Genomic DNA, 19,364 nt, shown 5'->3' with positions numbered 1-19,364 from the left:
TTTGCTGGTCCAATTACATTTTATGGATAAGGAGAAGGGAAAGGGGGGGAAATGGCCAATTTCTTTCTTGTTACTAATCATATTCTTAGCTGCCTCCTGTTGGTTTTTTCCAAGAAGAAACAATTAGTCTGCTAATTACCTTGCTATCTGTAGATATTCCGCTTTATGAAATAAAAGCGTACTTTGCATTTAAATTACATCTCTTTTGTTATTTGTTCAAGGGCTATATGAGCCCTAAACTGTAATCGGGCCTCCATGGAATAGTCTTTGTAGTTCTTGATGTTGTCCAGGCTTTTGGTTGCACTGGCGTAATTTCCATTTAGATAGTGTAGAATTCCCAGTTCATAGTAAGTATATGGTACCAAATAGTGGTCGTATTTTAACAATTTCTCATTCTGAAGAACACAGTTGAAATAGTGTTCAGCCTTCAAATATTTGCCTAAGTGTTTCAGGCATAGACCTTTAAGCAAATTTAATAAACTGATGTCATCTGTCCCATACTCCTCATTTGGATTTTCTTGCAAAAGGTCTTTTCCTCTGTCAATTATGGATAGCCAGCTTGCAATAAGGTCCATTTTTTTGCTCATGACTCGGAAACCACTCCAGGCATAAATGAATTCCAGAAGGGGCTGTGCTGTAAACCAGCCTGAAGTAGTTCCATAGCGCTGACCTTTCTCAGCAACAAACTTTTCTATCGGCACAGAGTTGCCTAAAATTTTCACTCTCAGGCTGTCCACGTTTAAAAAGAGAGTGCTGATGTCCTCGCTTACTGATTTTGCAAAATCGGAAGGAAGCAAAGCCAGTAATATAGCTTTGCTATACATATATATTGCCTTGGACCATTTGCTATTCTGAGAGAGTAGATTGGCATACTGGAATGCCTGCCTCCAATTCTGCAGAAAAATGTGGCACCACATGATTTCCCAATAACAGAGATGATGAATCTGCTTCCATTCATTCTGAGTAAAAATGCACTCCTGTAATTTTAACTGTGCATTTTCAAAATTGCCTTTCAACATGCTAAAACGTGCATGAAAAAATTTAAATACAACACAGTTTGGAAATTTGTGGAGGTAGATTAGGAAAAGATTTTCTGTAGCAGGACTGGGAATCTTTTCAATACCAAAAGCTACATGGATATAGTTGTAATAAAAGAGTAGAGTGAAAACACTTAAGATGTAATTTATATGGGGTTCAGATGCACTCTCATGCAGCAAAGCCAAGCCTAGATCTCTATTACCAGAATAGCCAACGATACTGAGAAGTCTTAGTATCTTCGGTGGCACAAGTGATAACATCAAATTGAATGCTCCAAGTCCAAACTTTATTCCTCCATCCAGGTGTCTGTGGGCTTTGCTTTGGTTTTTTGGCATAAGTGTTAGTACATGTTCACAGTCTTTGTATATCTGATAACTTGACCCAATGCTGATGCTGCTTTTAAAAAAACCAAGCAAACTGTCATCCTGTATAAATGATATGGAGGACTTCAAGATCAAGCACTCAGCATAACAGACTTCTGCATGCAATTCTTCTTCGTTGACAGCCTTTATTCCATGCCTATTCACTAGATATGATAAAGTCATTATTCTAGGTCTTTTGCGGAAATTATTGCAGGTTTTCAAAGCTTCCTTAGAGACAGAAATTCCAGTCTCAATATCCTGTGGATCAAAAGTCAGGATGGCCCTGACAATCATAAGCATACTGTACATTAGGGCATGGTATATGCTGTTTTTAGACCATGGATGAATGAGACTTATTGCCTCTGAAAATCTGTTATTAAGGAATAAGTACAACCCAGTTGTACATTCTTCCAAGGAAGATAATAGATTCATGGACGATGCCACAGGGATAATTTCATAGGCATCTTCAAACTTGTCCTCCTGATCATTTTCTTTTTTGTTTACAGTATGTTGTCTACTTAATTTGGCCTTGTGGCCATTTTCTCCTCCAATTAGAGTGAGTGACATGTTTAGCTTGTTCTTCTGCTCATTTTCAGTTTTTCCTAGAATAAGCGGCATATTTACTCTTAGAAATGGCAAGTATCTGAAGTGAAGCAATGGGGTTGCAATGTGTAGCTGCTCTCTCCTGACCAGGGTCTCTTCTTCCACACAAAGTTCAGTCTGTGGTGTTGTTCTTAAAGTGGAGCTAACAGCATCTCTAGATATGTGGTTCAGCACCAGAAAATTCTCATCTGTATCAGACAAAGGAGGAGAGAGAAATAATTTTATTTAGATGCCTTTCTGAAAAGTTCAAATTATCTGGGATGTGCTAAAGGAAACTTGCTTAAAATACTGTGAAAGCCAATCCTTTGCAAGCAGAATTCTCCTGTATTTCTTACATATATTAATTTCGTAAGATCATGCTTTTATGTATTTTGTTGTAGAACTATACTGTGATGCCCATAAAAATCTCTCAATAGGGGGCTGGGAATGTGGCCTAGTGGTAGAGTGCTTGCCTAGCATGCATGAAGCCCGGGGTTCCTCGTACCACATGCATTAAAAAAAAAAAAAAAAAAAAAAGCTTGAGTGGTGCTGTGGCTCAAGTGGTAGAGTGCTAGCATTGAGCTGAAGAGCTGAGGGACAGCGCCCAGGCCCAGAGTTCAAGCCCTACAACTGACAAAAATAAAATCTTTCAGTGGGAAAGCCTTCCAGGGGGAAAAAGGTCTGGCTAGTTAAGACAAAGGAAGTTGTGAACTGTCTAAAGAGAATAATTATGGAAATGAGAAATTTCCTTGCTATTGTAGTAACATTTGCATGTTTTTGCATGTATTTTCACAGAAAACTAAATCTTACTGAAATTAAATATTGCAGTCAGTCATATAGAATTTGGCATAGAGAGGAGTATAAATTAAAAGGATGTGCTGGGCGTCGGTGGCTCATGCCTGTAGTCCTAGCTACTCAGGAGGCTGAGATCTGAGGATTGCAATTTGAAGCCAGTCCAGGCAAGAAAATCCATGAGACTCTTATCTCTAATAAACCACTCAGAAAACTGGAAGTGGTGCTGTGGCTTAAGAGGTAGAGTACTTGGGCTGGGAAGGTGGCTCAGTGGTAGAGCCCTTGCCTTGCATGCTTGAGATCCTGGGTTTGATTCCTCAGCACCACATAAGCAAAAAGAAAAAAAAAGCCGGAAGTGGCGCTGAGGCTCAGGTGGTAGAGCACTAGCCTTGAGCTGAAGAGCTGAGGGATAGTGCCCAGGCCCAGAGTTCAGGCCCCACAACCGGACCCCCCAAAAAAAACAAAAACAACAACAACAACAAAAAAGAGGTAGAGTACTAGCCTTGAGCTGAAGAGCTGAGGGACAGCGCCCAGGTCCAGAGATAAAGCCCCAAAACCAACAAAAATAAATAAATAAGTAAATAAGTAAATAGTGTGTGTGTGTGTGTGTGTGTGTGTGTGTGTGTGTGTGTGTGTGTGTGTGTGTGTGTGTGTGTGTGTGTGTGTGTGTGTGTGTGTGTGTGTGTGTGTGTGTGTGTGTGTGTGTGTGTGTGTGCTGGTCCTAGATCTTGAACTCAAGGCCTTAGGCTCTCCTCTGGCTTTTTTACTCAAGACTCAAGCTCTACCACTTGAGCCACACTTCCACTTCTGGATTTTTGAAGTAGTTAGAATTACAAATTGAGCCACCAACAGCTCAGACTGAACCAGAAATTTCATTTGTGGAATTTTTCTAAAGAACTATTGAGGGAGCTGGACACTGGTGGCTTATGCCTGTAATCCTAGCTACTCAGGAGGCTGAGATCTGAGGATTGCAGTTCAAAGCCATCCCAGGCAAAGTCCATGAGACTCTTATCTCCAACAAACTACTCAGAAAAATCTGGAAGTGGCACTGTGGCTCAAGTGGTAGAATGCTTGCTTGAGCAAAAGAAGCTCAGGGACAGTGCCCATGCCAAGTTCAAGCTCCAGGACTGGCACACAAAAAAGAGAAAAATTAGGGATATACCTGTATACAAGTTAAGTTTATTTATTTATTTTTTTGGGGGGGGTCCGGTCGTGGGGCCTGAACTCTGGGCTTGGGCGCTGTCCCTCAGCTCTTCAGCTCAAGGCTAGCGCTCTACCACTTGAGCCACAGCGCCACTTCCAGCTTTTTTCTTTTTGCTTATGTGGTGCTGAGGAATTGAACCCAGGGCCTCAGGCATGCAAGGCAAGCGCTCTACCACTGAGCCACCTTCCCAGCCCACAAGTTAAGTTTATATCAGCATTTTTTTTGGTGGGGGGGTCTGGTCATGGGGCCTGAACTCTGGGCCTGGGCACTGTCCCTCAGCTGTTCAGCTCAAGACTAGCACGCTACCACTTGAGCCATAGCACTACTTCTGGCTTTTTTTTGTGCTTATGTGGTGCTGAGGGATCGAACCCAGGGCCTCAGGCATGCAAGGCAAGTGCTCTACCACTGAGCCAACTTCTCAGCCCCATAAATCAGCATTCTTTAACATAAAAATGGACAGAAATCCAAACTTCTTACAACAAAAATTACTGACAAAATTGTTTGTATACTCTGCAAACATTACAGTGTTATAGAATACTTAATGACTTGAAAAAAAAGTTTTTTTTTGTTTTTCTTTTTAAACTTTGATGCTGGGCTTAAACTCAGGGCCTCCAGATCTTGTGTGGCTCTACTACTTGAGCCACACCTCTATTTTTGATTAATTGGAGATAAGAGTACCTCAAAATTTCCTGCCCAGGCTGGCTTTGAACTTTGATCCTTAGATCTCAGTCTCTTGAATAGGATTACAGCCACAAGTGGCTGGCCCCTTGGAAAATCCTTTATGACACAATACATTGTACTGTAAATGCCTCAGGGTTCTGCACAGAAAAAGAACCAAGGGAACACCTATCTGCTCATCCACACATCCACCTCATTTACTGTGAGGGATTTATTGACTTATTGTAAACATTATTATAAAGATTGTAAATAATTGCCTAGGACTGAGAAGTAGTAGGTAAACTGGAAACTCAGGAAAGCCAGTGGGGTAGGTCGATCCAGTGAGAGTCTGAAGACCTGAGAAACAAGAGAGACAAAGTTATAAAATGGTGATCTAAGAAGAGATCATTTTTCACTTCTATTTGGTTCTTTTTGTTTTTTTTTGGGGGGGGCGGAGGGGAGTGTTGGTCGTAGGGCTTGAACTCAGGGCCTGAACACTGACCCTGAGCTTCTTTTGTTCAAGGCTAGCTCTCTACCACTTGAGCCACACTGACCCTAGAGGCCTTTTCTGTTTATGTGGTACTGAGGAATGGAACCCAGAGCTTCATGCATGCTAGGCGAGCTCTCTACTACCACTAAGCCACATTCCCAGCTCTTTCAGTTTCATTTGGAAGACAGGAAAAGATGGGTGTCCTAGCTCAGTCAGGCAGGGGGCAATCCTTCTTACTCAGCCTTTCAATTCTATTGAGTTATGCACATGATTGGACGAGAACCATCCATGTTATGCAGGGCAATCTTCTTGTCTCAAATGTTAATCTCATTCAGAAAAACTTTCACAGACACATCTAGACTGATTTTGACAAAATGTCTAGGCACTTTGTGGTCCGGCCAAATTGAAACATAAAGTCAACCCATCATATGTACAAGTAAAACAGTAGTTGGGTTATTTAATTTTTTTTTAAATAAAACTGTAAGTTGATCACCACTAGCTACTCAAGAGGCTGAGATTCAAGGATTGTAGTTCAAAATCAGCCTGGGCAGAAGAGTCTGTGATACTCTTATCTCCAATTAACCAGCAAAAAAGCTGGAAGCAGAGCCCACACAGTAGCTCACCCCTGTAATCCTAGCTTGTAGGAGGTTGAGATCTGAGGATTGAAGTTCAGAGCCAGCCCAGACAGTAAAGTCCATGAGGCAATTATTTCCAATTAATCACTGAAAAGCCAAAGTGGAACTGTGGCTCAAGTATTCGAATGCTAGGCTTGAGCAAAAGAATTCAGAGACAGCACCCAGGCCCTGAGTTCAAGTCCCAGGACCAGTATATACACCCCACAAGAAAATCCAGAAATAAAGAGTTGTGGCTCAAGTAGTAGAGTGCCAGTCTTGAATGAGAGCACCAAGGCCCCTGTACCACCCACACCCACATCCACACCCATACTACTTTCATGACTGGAATATTCCTAGGTACAAAATTACTTACTCCCAATAATGTTAATGAATAAACTGCTAAACTGTAAGTCAAGGCTAGTTTAGTTTTGTAGTTAAGATATTGGCCTGACCAAGTCACTCTCAACAATATTCTTTCTTTTGGGGGGATTGAACTCCTGAGTTTTGAAGGTGATCTACCACCTGAACCACTCCTCCAGTCCCTCTTTACATTGGTCATTTTTTTTGGTGATGGGACTTGAACTCTGGGCCTGAGTTCTGTCCCTCAGCTCTTCAGCTCAAGGCTAGCGCTCTACCTCTTGAGCCACAGCACCACTTCTGGTTTTCTGAGTGGTTTATTGGAGATAAGAATCTCATGGACTTTCCTACTCCAGCTGGCTTTGAACTGTTATCCTCAGATCTCAGCCTCCTGAGTAGCTAGGATTACAGGTGTGAGCCACTGGTGCCTGGTTACATTGGTCATTCTTGAGGTAAGGTCTTGTTTTATGCCAGGGCCAGCCTGGGCTTTGATTGTGCTTCCTGCCTCTGTTGCTTGGGACGGCAGGAATAAACTACTGTCCCCAGCTATTGTGCTTTCCCTGAAGTTGGTCTAACACTGAGGGATGGAGTCTCTTGAACTTTTTTTTTTTTTTGGCCAGTCCTGGGGCTTGTACTCAGGGCCTGAGCACGGTCCCTGAGATTCGTTTTGCTTAAGGGTAGCACTCTACCACTTGAGCCACAGCACCACTTCCAGCTTTTTTTGTTTATGTGGTAGTGAGGAATCAAACCCAGGGCTTTGTGCATGCTAGGCAAGCTCTCTACCACTAAGCCATATTCCCAGCCCCTCCTGAACTTTTGTTTGCCTGGGTTGGCCTTGAACCTTGATTCCCTGATCTCCACCTCAGTAGCTAGGATTATAGCCTTGAGCCATCTCTCTGGCCACATTCTATCTTTAAATAAAGAACAACTCAATTTAGTTTTGGGCTTCAAGATTTCATACTTTCACACTTTAAAATACTATCAGTTATTCCTTAGAAAACCTCATTAGGGCCGGGCACTGGTGGCTCTTGCCTGTAATCCTAGCTACTCAGGAGGCTAAGATCTGAGGATTGCAGTTCAAAGCCAGCCTGGGCAGGAAAGTCCATGAGACTCTCATCTCCAATAAACCACTAGAAAACCAGAAATGGCTCAAAACCAGCGCTGTGGCTCTAGCAGTAGAGCGCTTGTCTTGAGCTGAAGAGCTGAGGGACAGCGGCCAAGCCCGGAGTTCAAGCCTCATGATCGACAAAAAAAAAAAAAAAGAAAACCTCATTAGGAGTTGCTTTACTTATTGCTTTCTCTACCCCTCATACTTTGTAGCCTGGTATTTGGCTAATGAAAGTTAATTCTTTAATAGAATTATTAAAAAAGAATTATTAACATTTCTCATTAAACATATTAAAAACAGAGATGGGGCAAAACATTTATACTTCTTTCTTCCCTCTCCCCTTCTTTGGGGTGGGGCAGTGTGCTGGTTCTTGGGCTTGAACTCAAACCTGGGCACTGTCCCTGAGATTTGTTGCTCAAGGCTAGTGCATGGTCACGTGAGCAATGGCTCTTCCAGCTTTTTTGGTAGTTAATTGGAATTACAAGTCTACTTTCCTGAGTGGGCTGGCTTTGACCCACAATTTCAGATCTCAGCCTCCTGAGTAGCTAGAAAAGTGAAATTACTTTCTCTTCCCTCCCTCCCTCCCTCCCTCCCTCCCTCCTTTCTCTCTCTCTCTCTGTCTCTCTCTCTCTTTCTCTCCTTTTTTCTGGTCCTGGGTTTGAACTCAGGTTCTGGGCATTGTCCCGAGTTTTTTTTTTTTTTTTTTGTCGGTCGTGGGGCTTGAACTCTGGGCCTGGGCGCTGTCCCTCAGCTCTTCAGCTCAAGGCAAGCGCTCTACCACTTGAGCTACAGCGCCACTTCCGCTTTTCTGGTGGTTTATTGGAGATAGGAGTCTCACGGTCTTTCCTGCCTGGGCTGGCTTTGAACTGGGATCCTCAGATCTCAGCCTCCTGAGTAGCTAGGATTACAGGCGTGAGCCACCAGCGCCCGGCTATTTGTCCTGAGTTTTGTGCTACCACTTTGAGCCACAGAACCACTTTTGGCTTTTTTTTTTTTTTTTGTAGTTAATTGGATTTTCACAGATTTTCCTGCCCAGGCTGGGTTTGAACCATGATCTGCAGATCTCAGCCTCTTGAGTAGCTAGAATTACAAGCATGAGTCACTGGTGCCAGGCAATAGCTTTTTATAAGTTGGAAAAACACTTATTTACACCATTGCTTACTTAAAAGTTCTCTGTACAGTAAGCTGTGGCCTACGTCTGTAATCCTAGCTACTCAAGAGGCTGAGATTTGAGGATTAAGGTTCAAAGCCCGCTTGAGCAGGAAAATCCATGAGACTCTTATCTCCATTAAACCACCCAGAAAACTGGAAGTGGCGCTGTGGCTCAAGCAGTAGAAAGCTGGCCTTGAGCTGAAGAGTGCCGGGACAGCGACCAAGCCCAGAGTTCAAGCCCCATGACAGACAAAAAAATAAAAATAAAAAAAATATATACTTATATTTATTAATATCTATTAGAAGTTATGGGGTACAAAGTAATTTATGGTAAATCTAACAGAAATTTTCATAAATTCTTAGAAGTCAAATTAGTGAGGTTTATCAGAATTAATCCTTTTCAGAAAATATATAAAAATCTCTACAATTATTAATACTTTTTAGAACATCCTGTTGATAAAAAACAAAAATCAGTGAGATTTTGAGAGAACTAATGTAATATATTCTATAGAATGTCTATTTTCTTGCTATTTTCTGGAGACAGATGATCCTTTTCATAATTTGATAAAATCTGAAAAACTACATATAAAATTTGTAACATTACTTGAAGACAATCTATATTTTATTCACCAAGTAGGTCTGTTTTTCCTGTATTCTATACTGAACATCTATATACATAGGGTTACAGCAGATGAAGATAAAAATATTCATATCTAAGAATTTCTTCTTTTATGTCTTATATTTTAAACTTTATATACGTGAGATTAAAAGAACTTGAAACTGTATTTGTAGAACCTGTGCCTGGCAAATACATCGTATAAAATCAAAATGGGATTTTAACTCATTCTAATGTAAAGAAAAGGTTTTCACTTATTTGATATATACAGTAAAAACTCCAATCTCTACTGAGAGACTAAGTCCTTAAGTTCTGGACGTATTATTAGTGCACGAGGTGGGTTACCATCCAAACTTGAAAGCTCTTGAAAGGAGGAATAAATACATCACTCTGTGATTCAGGTACTAATATGTTCAGAATTGCCATTGGCCAATATACTTTTTCTGATTTTAGGATTTAGGGTTTTGCCATCCCCCTCCCAACTCTGTTGTCCATCAGATTAATAATCCTCTCCAATCCTGTTGGTGACAAAGAGTTGACTAGTTCTGAAGGGGATAAAGGGTCAGTACACGGTGTGTGTGTGTGTGTGTGTGTGTGTGTGTGTGTGTGTGTGTGATCACCCCCCCTTGACGCCTGAGGTGCAAAGACCACGATTCTCACCCTGATCACACTTGGGATAAGGTCACTGACTGAGGAGCAGACTAGGCCAGGTCCCTCAACAGAAAGGCGGCGACAGCTTCTAGGCGAGCGGGTCAGTTTTACATTCTCCCCTAGACGGCCCTAATGCACCTGTACGCTGAGGGCTGCGAGTGCGGGGGGAAACGAAAAGCGGGTAGAGGGTCACGGTTGGGGGGAGGGAAGGGAGACTTGGAGGGGTAAGGAAAGGGGAGGGAAAAAGGGGAGGGAAGGGGAGGGAGCTGGACGCCGCGGGGAAAGGCCACAGGTTTATCCACGAGATCGTGGAGTTCCCATAGTAACGTATCCCTCCGCCCAGCATCCGAGGCGGCCTGTGAGTTCCCTCCGCGTCGCTTCCCGGTTGTTTCCGCCCACCTTCTTTGTGCCGCGCAGAACGTTGAAATGACGCATGCGCAAAGAAAAGAATCCCAGCCGCCGCGTATATAAGCGCGGGCCGGGACTCTTCCTCGTAGTGCCGCCGGGACCGTTGGCGAAGGAAGGTGCGCAGTGACTTCCGTGCCTACTCGAGTCCCGGGTGCTGCGAGCTACGGAGCTGAGCACGCGGGGCAGGTCAACATGTCGCGTTACGGGCGGTATGGAGGAGGTGAGCGGCTGGGGTCTGGTGAAGGACGGGTGCGGGGCCTGGAGAAGAGTGTGGCGGGGCCGGGGCGGGCTGGCGCGGCGGTTGGGAGACGGTTATTCCGCGTGCGTAATGGCGGCCTCTGTGCACGCCATGCGAAGCCGGAGGCGGCCGCAGGGGTGAGCGGGCGGGCGGGCGGGCGGCGGGGATGGCGGGGGTCCGCGCTGGGTTTGCGTGGCTTGGTGCCGCTCTCGCCGCCCGGCCGGGCCCGGCCGGAGGCAGGTCGGCGATCGGGGCTTCGCCGTTGCCCTTCGCGGCGCCGCCCGCCCGCCCGCGCGCGCGCCGGGCCCCCGCCCTCGGCGGCTGCCATTTTGCGCACATCGGCCACCGCGGTGGCGCATTTCCTCGGCGCTTTCCCGCCACTGGGGCGGGCCGGCCGACGGGGTCGCCGAGGTGACTCGGGGGCGGGAAGGGGAGACGGGAGGAAAACAGGCAGCGGCGGGGCCGCGCGTGCGCGTGACGCCGCGGCTGGGGTGGGGGCGCGGGCGCGGGCGCGGGCGCGCGGGGGGAAGCGGCGAGCTGATGCTGGCGACCGGTTTCTCTTCCCTTTCAGCTCATCCGAGCGCGGTTTCTGGCTCCGGGGCGGGGAGCCGGAGTGTGGGGCGCGCTCGCGCCCGGCAGCCGAGGAGGGCGCTGCCGGCCGCGCGGCCCCGCTCCCGCGGCCCGGCCCCTCGCCGAGCCCGCCAGTGAGCCCAAGCCGCCGTCGCCGCGGGCCCGCGCGCTTCCAGCGAGCGCCGCGCCGAGGCTGCCGGGACTCGGGGGCGGGGCCGGCGGGCCCGCCCCACGCCGGGAGTACGCTCTACCACGCGTCTGCGCTGTTTGCAGAGTCGCCCCGCTGAGACGGGTCCCAAGTCTAGCTTCGCTCTTAGAATTTACCGTTTCGTTTTTTGCCCCCCCACCCCCCTCCCGCCCAGAGAGGTTCAATCTTAAGACTCATTTGTTGCAGCCCTGAAGAGCCACCGCATTAAAACGGGGGTTCTCGGTACGGTTGGGATTTTGGATCAGGATTGCCCAAACATCATAGGATTTTTGTTTTGTTTTGTTTTTTCTTTTTAGCAGCATCCCTAGCTTCACACTCCCATGTCATAGCTTCGGTCACGGTAAAAACACTGTAGTTAAAGGGTGCTAAATATCTCCTTGGTGTAAAGGTCTCTGGCAAAAAAAGCCTTTTGTTGAACGACTAGCTTTTAGGGCTGGGAATGTGGCTTTGGTAGAGTGCTTGCCTAGCATGCATGAATGAAGCCTTGAGTTCAGTACCACATAAACAGAAAAAGCCAGAAGTGGCACTGTGGCTCAAGTAAGTTGTAGAGTGCTAGCCTTGAGCAAAGAAGCTTAGGAACAGTGCCTGGGCCCTGAGTTCAAGTCCCGGATTGGCCAAAGGAGAAAAAAAGACTAGCTTTAAAAATGCCTCTCTTTTTTTTTTTTTTTTTTGCAAGTACTTAGCTTCTTCACCCGATACCACTCTGCCATCAGAGTTGCAACTCCACTTCTGGCTGCTTCCCTGGTTAATTATAAATCAGAATCTAGGCTGGCTTCTTGAATGAAACCTGATCTCAGTTCTCAGCCTCCTGAGTAGCTAGATCAGAGTTACAGATGTGAGCCATGGGCAATTGGCCTGTGCCAATATATTTTTTTCTCTATGATGGATAGGAATGGAAAAGATCCATACATCTTTTTTTTGCTTTTGGGATTGTTTTCGTGCTGTTCCTGGACCTTGAACTAGGGTCCTGGGCTCTCTGGAGACACTTGGCTTTCTTCTCAGGCTAGCACTTATTTTTTGTCATTTTGAAGATGATTACCAGGGGGGTTAATTAAATAAATCAGGTTAAAATTACATGTCTTTCTGAACAGTGTCACCCCTTCCCTCATCTCCCAGTTTTTTCCTCCTGTTTCCCACCCACAAGTTGTATAGTTCATTTTCACCAGTGAGTACCACTGCTACATTTGTTTGCCTTTGGTCTGGGCACTCTACCTCTTGAGTCACAGCTCCACTAAGGACTTTTTGGGAGTTTGCAGGTGTTTCTGCCCTGGCTGGGTTTTTGGACTGCGGTTCTCAGCCTCCTAAGTAGCGAGGGTTACATGTGAGCCACTGGCACCATTAAGTTGAATCCTTAGCAGAGAGCACTAAATAATAATGAGTTGCACAAGCTGAGTGTGGTGGTGTACCCCTGTATTTCCAGCATTAAAATGCTGGAAGCTGAGATGAAAGCATGAAGCTACTCTGGGCAACACAGGGAGACTGAATCAGAGACTGTACATACAACACCCTGGGTAGACCCTGGTTTATCTCCCAGCACTGAAAAACAAAACACATATTTGGCACAGACTTTGCACCAAATGTTTTTGTTTTAAGGGAAATTATGCATTATAATTTGAGTCAAACATTGCCTAACTTTTTTCCTGTTTTTAAACAGAAACCAAGGTGTATGTTGGTAACCTGGGAACTGGTGCTGGCAAAGGAGAGTTAGAAAGGGCGTTCAGTTACTATGGCCCTTTACGAACTGTGTGGATTGCCAGAAATCCTCCAGGATTTGCCTTTGTGGAATTTGAAGATCCTAGAGATGCAGAAGATGCAGTTCGTGGACTAGATGGAAAGTAAGTGAGATGTTAGGACATGCAAATATTCCTGTGGGTCTAGATAGTCACGTAGGTGTTCCTAGCTTGGATGCTATAGTCTAGAGACATTAAGTACCTGATTATGATGTTTCTTGAGGCAGCAAAGGTGGAATTACTGAAGAGTTCTGAATTTAGAAGATACATGTATAAATAATTTTTTTGAAACATGTTCCTTTATTTTGTTTTTCTTTTCTGGGGTTGGAGGGGGGTTTCTTCAAGCTCTTTCTTAGCTAGGGAGGGACTGAAATGTCATCAAGATGGCAGGGACTGCAGATAGTTTGTGTGGAGGGAAAATACAGGCAGGCCTAAGTCGGGAAAGGACGCCTTGCACAACACATCCTTGAGATCCTTTTATAAAAAGCCATGGGGCTGGGAAGGTAGATCAGAGCTATAGAGCTTGCCTCATGCATGAGGTCCTGGCTTCAATTCTTCAGCACCATATAAACAGAAAAAGCTGAAAGTGGTGCTGTGGCTCAAGTGGTAGAGCACTAGGCTTGAGCTGAAGAGCTGAGGGACAGCGCCTAGACCCAGAGTTCAAGCTCCATGACTGACAAGCCCCCAGGCTTTTGGAACAGGATCCAGCATATGAGGGGGTGGTAGACTATGGACAGTGCGGGGGTGGATGGATAGTTGTTAACTGTAGAATCTTGTTAAAATTGTTTTGCAGGGTGATTTGTGGTTCTCGAGTGAGGGTTGAACTATCGACAGGCATGCCTCGGAGATCACGTTTTGATAGACCACCTGCCCGGCGTCCCTTTGATCCCAATGATAGATGCTATGAGTGTGGGGAAAAAGGACATTATGCTTATGATTGTCATCGCTATAGCCGACGGAGAAGAAGCAGGTATTTAAATTAGTAAAGGAATGGTTGGTATTCTAGTTAATCAAAGTAATTTTTTTAGCAAGGCAGAAACTAGTGTTTTTCTATAAACTTGAATGTTAATTGTACAGGTGTATTTTACAATTTTTGTTTTAATTAAAAATGTTAATATATTAATAATCAACCTGGTCAAAACCTTTCAGGTTTCTTCGTTTGAGTCAGTCGCCTTGATTCAGAATGTCACGAGCCTTATGATATCATGCTGAGGCGCCTTGCAAATCCGACAATTAAGATCCTCCTAGACCTTGAGGTGATCAGCATAAGAGGCCAGATCCCCTCGAGTCATCTACACCTAGCTTCACCTTATTCTTTAAAGGGCAGAAAATTTGAGACGGTGATCGCCGTAACAGTAAATTTGGCTTACAATTGGGGCCCCCTCCGCTTTAGAAAGAGGAACACCAGATTGACCACATTCCCAACTAGAAAAATCTTCTTGCGTCAATCAAGCCTCATCTGGCTCTTTTGGCTGTCAGTTTGATCGTCGTTAGATTGAAGAAAACATCTAGATGCAGCGATCGGCTATAGATACTTCTAGATCGTCTAGATCTTCTAGACCACTACTAGACCATGGGCCAAAGAGGGTCGACCTGCAAACTTGCAAGGTTTATTTTAAATACACATTATGGTGTTTTATATTATGTAATTCTAAGTTGTAATTCAGCTTTTAACAAATCTTTTTTTAGGTAGTAAAAAAAAAATACTCAACTAATAGGCCCAGAGTTTGTTTCCAAATGAGACATTAAATTTTAAATAGTTTTTTGAGATTTGATTTCAGCAGAGGCACACAAACTCTAAGAATGAATTGATGTCTAATATTTTGTATTTTTCTAACTTGAAAAATAGGTCACGGTCTAGATCACATTCTCGATCCAGAGGAAGGCGATACTCTCGCTCACGCAGCAGGAGCCGGGGACGGAGGTGAGATAGCTTGTCCAGGTTAAGCCTTCATAAGTGAAAAGGAACTTTTGGAAGATGGACTTAAATTTCTTAACTTTTAGGTCAAGATCAGCATCTCCTCGACGATCAAGATCTGTGTCTCTTCGTAGATCGAGATCTGCTTCACTCAGAAGATCTAGGTCTGGTTCTATAAAAGGATCGAGGTATTTCCAGTATGTAACACTTTTTTCCTCCTTATTTGTAGTTAGATTGTCCTGTCTTAATGACAGCACTAAAGGACATAATTCAAATGAAATGCTTCGGAGAATTTTTGTTGAGTTTTAAAACTTGAATTTGTAGCCAGATTTGGTTTATACCTGGCCTTGAGCCATTGCAAGCTAAGACAATAGAAGCACTTGAGCCTGGGAAGGAATGAAAAGATCATACCAGACACTGCAATGAACACTAGGTATATGTGTTCTAATGCCAGACTATATTTACTATATAACTAAATGTTGCTAACTTGAAAAAGTCATAAGACTCAGTAGAATCAGGAAGCACTGGAAAGTTGGCAGTTACTGGTCCTGAACCACGATAAATTGTGACTACACAGGATTAGTGTTATCCAGTAGTGACTTTCATCAGTATCACCAGAACAGTTAAGTTTGTTTAAGGCTTGGCTTGTGATGGTGGTCAAGTCTGTGAGACTTGATTTAATTTTCTTTAAAATCAAACCATACCAGTCTTGAAAGAAAAAATTCTATCGTGTTAACCTTGGATATTACAGAGCTTATTTGATTATTTGTCCTTTCCATATCCTAATGTTCCTAATATTATGCTCAGTAGTAAAGGAATCCTAGAGACTAATTTGTATAATTTTCTCTTAAGATCCCGGTCAAGGTCAAGATCAAGATCCAGGTCTCTTTCAAGACCAAGAAGCAGGTAGGGTAAAAGTCTGATTAGATAACTCTTCTAAGTTATATGGCACCAATATCCAAAGAGTTCAAAGTGACTTGAATTGTTGAAATTCAATTATTAATCCAATACTCCAAAGCCTTATGTGTTTGAAAAAAACATGTATTTTTTTAACCAAACAAGAAGAGAAGCCTGTTGTCTTCTTGAAGGAAGGAATGTTAAGAGATAGAAGGCATTGAGAGGCCTTTTTGAGAACTGGTAGGTGCATGGAGAAACATAACGGCAAGCCAGTTCAGTTATATGAAAAACAATTTTTGGGAGATTGGCCGTTTTTTTTTTTTTTTAAGAAAAAGAAAATGGTAGGTTAAAATTCAACTTCAATATTGATAATTTTACACTGAGCACAATTTGGGGGTTTATAGTATTTTTGTAGTATTACAAGTATAAAAAGGTATTGGTTAGTACCCTCTCTTACTAGAATTTCTCATGTTTTAACAGCCGATCAAAGTCCAGATCGCCATCTCCAAAAAGAAGGTAAGCTAAACTTAGAATTGTCAAATCGTAGAATTGTCGAGTATGGCCTCTGTAGAACTTACTTGCTTACTGCTGGTGTAGCAGAGCAGTCTTTGAGCTCTTTGGAGAATTGGTGCTATATAGATTAGGTATTTAGTATCTGAAAGAATTGTTTTTCCTTCCCTACTTATTGTTTTTTGTGGAAATATTTAGCCATAAGGTGTCAGGTTATTAAGATTTGTTGTAGAAATTTCATGCCTAAAAAAGATTGTTTTCTCTATTTTTAGTCAGGGGGCTGGAATTCAGGGCCTGGGGCACTGTCCCTGAGCTTTTCCCCTCTCCCATTTTGAGCCACAGTGTCACTTCGGTTTTCTGGTGGTTAATTGGAGAGAAGAGTCTTCTGGGGTGGGGCTGGGAAGGTGGCTCAGTGGTACATGCATGAGGCCCTGGGTTGGATTCCTCAGCACCACATAAGCAGAAAAAAGCCAGAAGTGGGGCTGAGGCTCAAATGGTAGAGCGCTAGTCTACATCTGAAGAGCTGAGGGCACCCAGGCCCAGAGTTCAGGCCCCATGACTGACCAAAAAAAAAAAGTCTCATGAGCTTTCCTGCCTGGGCTGGCTTTGAACCCCTGTCCTCAGATCTCAGCCTCCTGAATGAATAGGATTACAAGCATGAGCCATCAGCCTCTGGCTTAATGCTTTATATTTAGTGACCAGAAAACATTTAGTTTTCTTTCTTAAAAACTTACACTTTTGGGCTGGGAAGGTAGCTCAGCGGAAGAGTGCATGCCTTGCAAGCATGAGGCCCTGGGTTCGATTCCTCAGAAAAAGCCGGGAGTGGCGCTGTGGCTCCAGTGGTAGAGCGCTAGCCTTGAGCTGAAGAGCTGAGGGACAGCACCCAGGCCCAGAGTTCAGGCCCCATGACCGGCAAAAAAACAAAACAACTTACACTTTTACAAGAACTAGACTTAAGCAAGGGCAAAAAATACATGTCATATACCTGATTAAGTTTTTGCTGTAGGAATTTATTTAATGCCTTTGAATTTATCGAAATGAGTTTCCCTGGCATGTATATGAAAAGCCTAAGTTTCAAAAGACACTAATTGGTTCCAAACCTAATTTTTTCTTCTAGTCGGTCTCCATCAGGAAGTCCACGCAGAAGTGCAAGTCCTGAAAGAATGGACTGAAGTTCTCAAGTTCACCCTTTAGGGGAAAGTATTTTGTTTACATTATTATAAGGGATTTGTGATGTCTGTAAAGTGTAATCTAGGGAAGATCTTTCAACCATCTAATCAGAATGGATCTGGATATTACTCTGTAAATTCACAGCAGTAACATGTTTTTTGTTGAATGTATTAACATCTTATGGTCTGAAAATGTGGGTTTTTATTTGGCACATTTAAATAAAATGTTTCTAACTAGATTTTGATTTGTGTTCAATATTAATTTGGTGACCAAGTGTCAGACTTAATCATTGTTAGTTATATTTCTCCAGACCTACATTCAAAGTTAAATGGTGTTTTAAATCTTGAGCATCATTACCTGTTTATAGAATAGCACTTGTTAAAGACCTTAAGGGACTTTGAAAATTCCATTTTACCTCTGGGTAAAATGATCTTGAGTCCCCTATAGTGGTAACATGAAAGCATCATAACATCCCTAAGTTAATTTTGAAGTTGGTGTTGAGATATTGTACAATTAATGATCTCCATCTGTCAGACCAGAGGGACCACTGATTTACCTATCAATGAGCATGACAGGAACTAAGCAAAACTTAAAAGTACATGTGTGGTATAAGATGTAGGGAGAAAATTATTTCTGGAGGCTGTTTAGTAGTTGATTGGAGCTTTCAGGCTATTAGGTGGGTTTCTATTCAATGTTCTTTTGTTTCTTTGCTTTCAAACATTAGCCAATTTTTACCAAAAAAAAATGCATGCTTGCTGCAGAATTGTCTGAGTTTGGAACAAAACTTTGTAAACCAGCTTTGCAAAATTTTCAAGCCCAGATTCCCTCTATTTCTTTGAAATAGATTGCCTTATTCTGTGCAGAGACCTGTTACCCAAGCTCTATTTGCAGTTCTCAACAACATTCATTCTTATTTTGCCAAGCTGGTGTGAACTAACTGAAAATGTCAACCAGAAATGTTAATGAGACTAAAGCAATTCTGTAAACCTCACACAATTAGCAACACTTAATGTTTTTTGCTAGTGTCTGGTAGACCTTAGAATGGTATAGCCAATAGGTTCTAATTCAGACTTTATAAATAATGGGGGCAGTAACACCTATTTGAGAGTTGTTTGGATAAGCTTTTACTCTAGCCTTGGTGTGAAAACAAAGGTGAATGGAATTGCCCTTTATTTTCTTAGGCTTTCAAATAGTTATGGATGGTACTGCAATTTGGGAATACCGTTCTGCCTCAAATTTGTTTGATCTGATCTCTATGTTAGTCTTTTGGATCCTTTTTGGAATTTTGACAACTGGTTTAATTACATGGTTGGTGTAAAGCTATCTGTAATTGGCAGGCTTATTTATCTGTTGCATTTGGTTTAGCTTTAATTGTCCTGTATTATATAAAGATAAGTTTGCTAAACAATAAATCTGCAGAGCTTGAACAAATAATCCTGATACTCAATTTTTGGAAATCTGAGATAAAAGTATTGGAGGAAGCCTATGGCTTTTTAGGGTGGGTAACTAGTAGCATCCTAGGAATTAGTGTGAAAATACGGGTGTAAAGGAAAGGATCTTGCAAAAATGGTTTTAGGACACAAGCAGCTGGGGGAGGGAGGGATACTGGTTGTCCAGGCCAACAGCTTTAATACAAAGTACAACTCTCATTCTGCTTAGTACTATCCATCTCCATGATCGATTTCCATACAGCACATCATTTTTCCTTAGTTGTGTCGGTGTGTGTGTGTGAGAGAGAATGAACTCATGGCCTCAGTGCCCTTCCTCCCCCCCATGCTAGTGCTCTACCACTTGAGCGACAGCTCCACTTCTGGCTCTTTGGGATGCTTAATTGGATATCTGATTACTGGAAATCTAAGACCTGAGTCTCATGGATTTTCCTGCCTGGCTGGCTTTCCACATTTCTCAAATCTTAGCCTCCTGAATAGCTAATATTATAAGCCTAAACCACCAACACCTGCCTGCCTGGCTTTATTTTTTGTGTTCTGGTCTGAGGACTTGTACTCAGGGCCTGGGAGCTGTTCCAGCTTTTTCATTCAAGGCTATTGCTCTTACCATTTGAACCACAGCTCCACTTCCTGGCTTTTTGCTG

General features: G+C 43.4%; 2 protein-coding genes across 5 annotated transcripts; one reads left to right on the top strand and one right to left on the bottom strand.

The window, feature by feature from the left end:
- Window positions 1-9,934, bottom strand: LOC138829212 (tetratricopeptide repeat protein 39B-like). The gene is made up of 3 exons (XM_070025409.1): window positions 9,633-9,934; window positions 4,914-4,992; window positions 1-2,191 (listed from the first exon to the last, which is right to left on the bottom strand). The coding sequence occupies exon 3, from the start codon at window positions 2,016-2,018 to the stop codon at window positions 195-197; it is 1,824 nt and encodes a 607-aa protein (XP_069881510.1). The 5' UTR covers window positions 2,019-2,191; window positions 4,914-4,992; window positions 9,633-9,934; the 3' UTR covers window positions 1-194.
- A 158-nt stretch (window positions 9,935-10,092) lies between these two features.
- On the top strand, window positions 10,093-17,510 carry Srsf7 (serine and arginine rich splicing factor 7). 4 transcript variants are annotated; one of them, XM_070025411.1, is made up of 8 exons: window positions 10,093-10,251; window positions 12,702-12,882; window positions 13,571-13,747; window positions 14,627-14,701; window positions 14,782-14,883; window positions 15,548-15,601; window positions 16,073-16,108; window positions 17,220-17,510. In XM_070025411.1, the coding sequence occupies exons 1-8, from the start codon at window positions 10,224-10,226 to the stop codon at window positions 17,272-17,274; spliced, it is 708 nt and encodes a 235-aa protein (XP_069881512.1). In that variant the 5' UTR covers window positions 10,093-10,223; the 3' UTR covers window positions 17,275-17,510. The 4 variants fall into 4 exon arrangements, with proteins under 4 accessions (XP_069881512.1, XP_069881514.1, XP_069881513.1 ...); XM_070025414.1 differs by having other exon boundaries at window positions 10,108-10,251; window positions 14,782-14,892; XM_070025413.1 differs by lacking the exon at window positions 16,073-16,108.
- Window positions 17,511-19,364: the final 1,854 nt, after the last annotated feature.

This window comes from Dipodomys merriami, unplaced genomic scaffold (genome assembly GCF_024711535.1).
Source record: "Dipodomys merriami isolate MVZ:Mamm:240054 unplaced genomic scaffold, mDipMer1.0.p SCAF_17, whole genome shotgun sequence".
In the NCBI taxonomy this organism is placed as follows: Eukaryota; Metazoa; Chordata; class Mammalia; order Rodentia; family Heteromyidae; genus Dipodomys; species Dipodomys merriami.
Note: the sequence above shows the minus strand (reverse complement) of the source record. Positions and strands in the feature narration are given on the sequence as shown.

Bases quoted from the DNA above. Each gene is read 5' to 3' on its own strand.
- LOC138829212 (XM_070025409.1), bottom strand. From the start codon at position 2,018: ATGCCGCTTATTCTAGGAAAAACTGAAAATGAGCAGAAGAACAAGCTA.
- Srsf7 (XM_070025414.1), top strand. From the start codon at position 10,224: ATGTCGCGTTACGGGCGGTATGGAGGAG. The intron at 14,702-14,781 runs GTGAGATAGCTT...CTTAACTTTTAG, and splicing joins AGCAGGAGCCGGGGACGGAG to GTCAAGATCAGCATCTCCTC. The intron at 14,893-15,547 runs GTATGTAACACT...TTTTCTCTTAAG, and splicing joins AAAGGATCGAGGTATTTCCA to ATCCCGGTCAAGGTCAAGAT.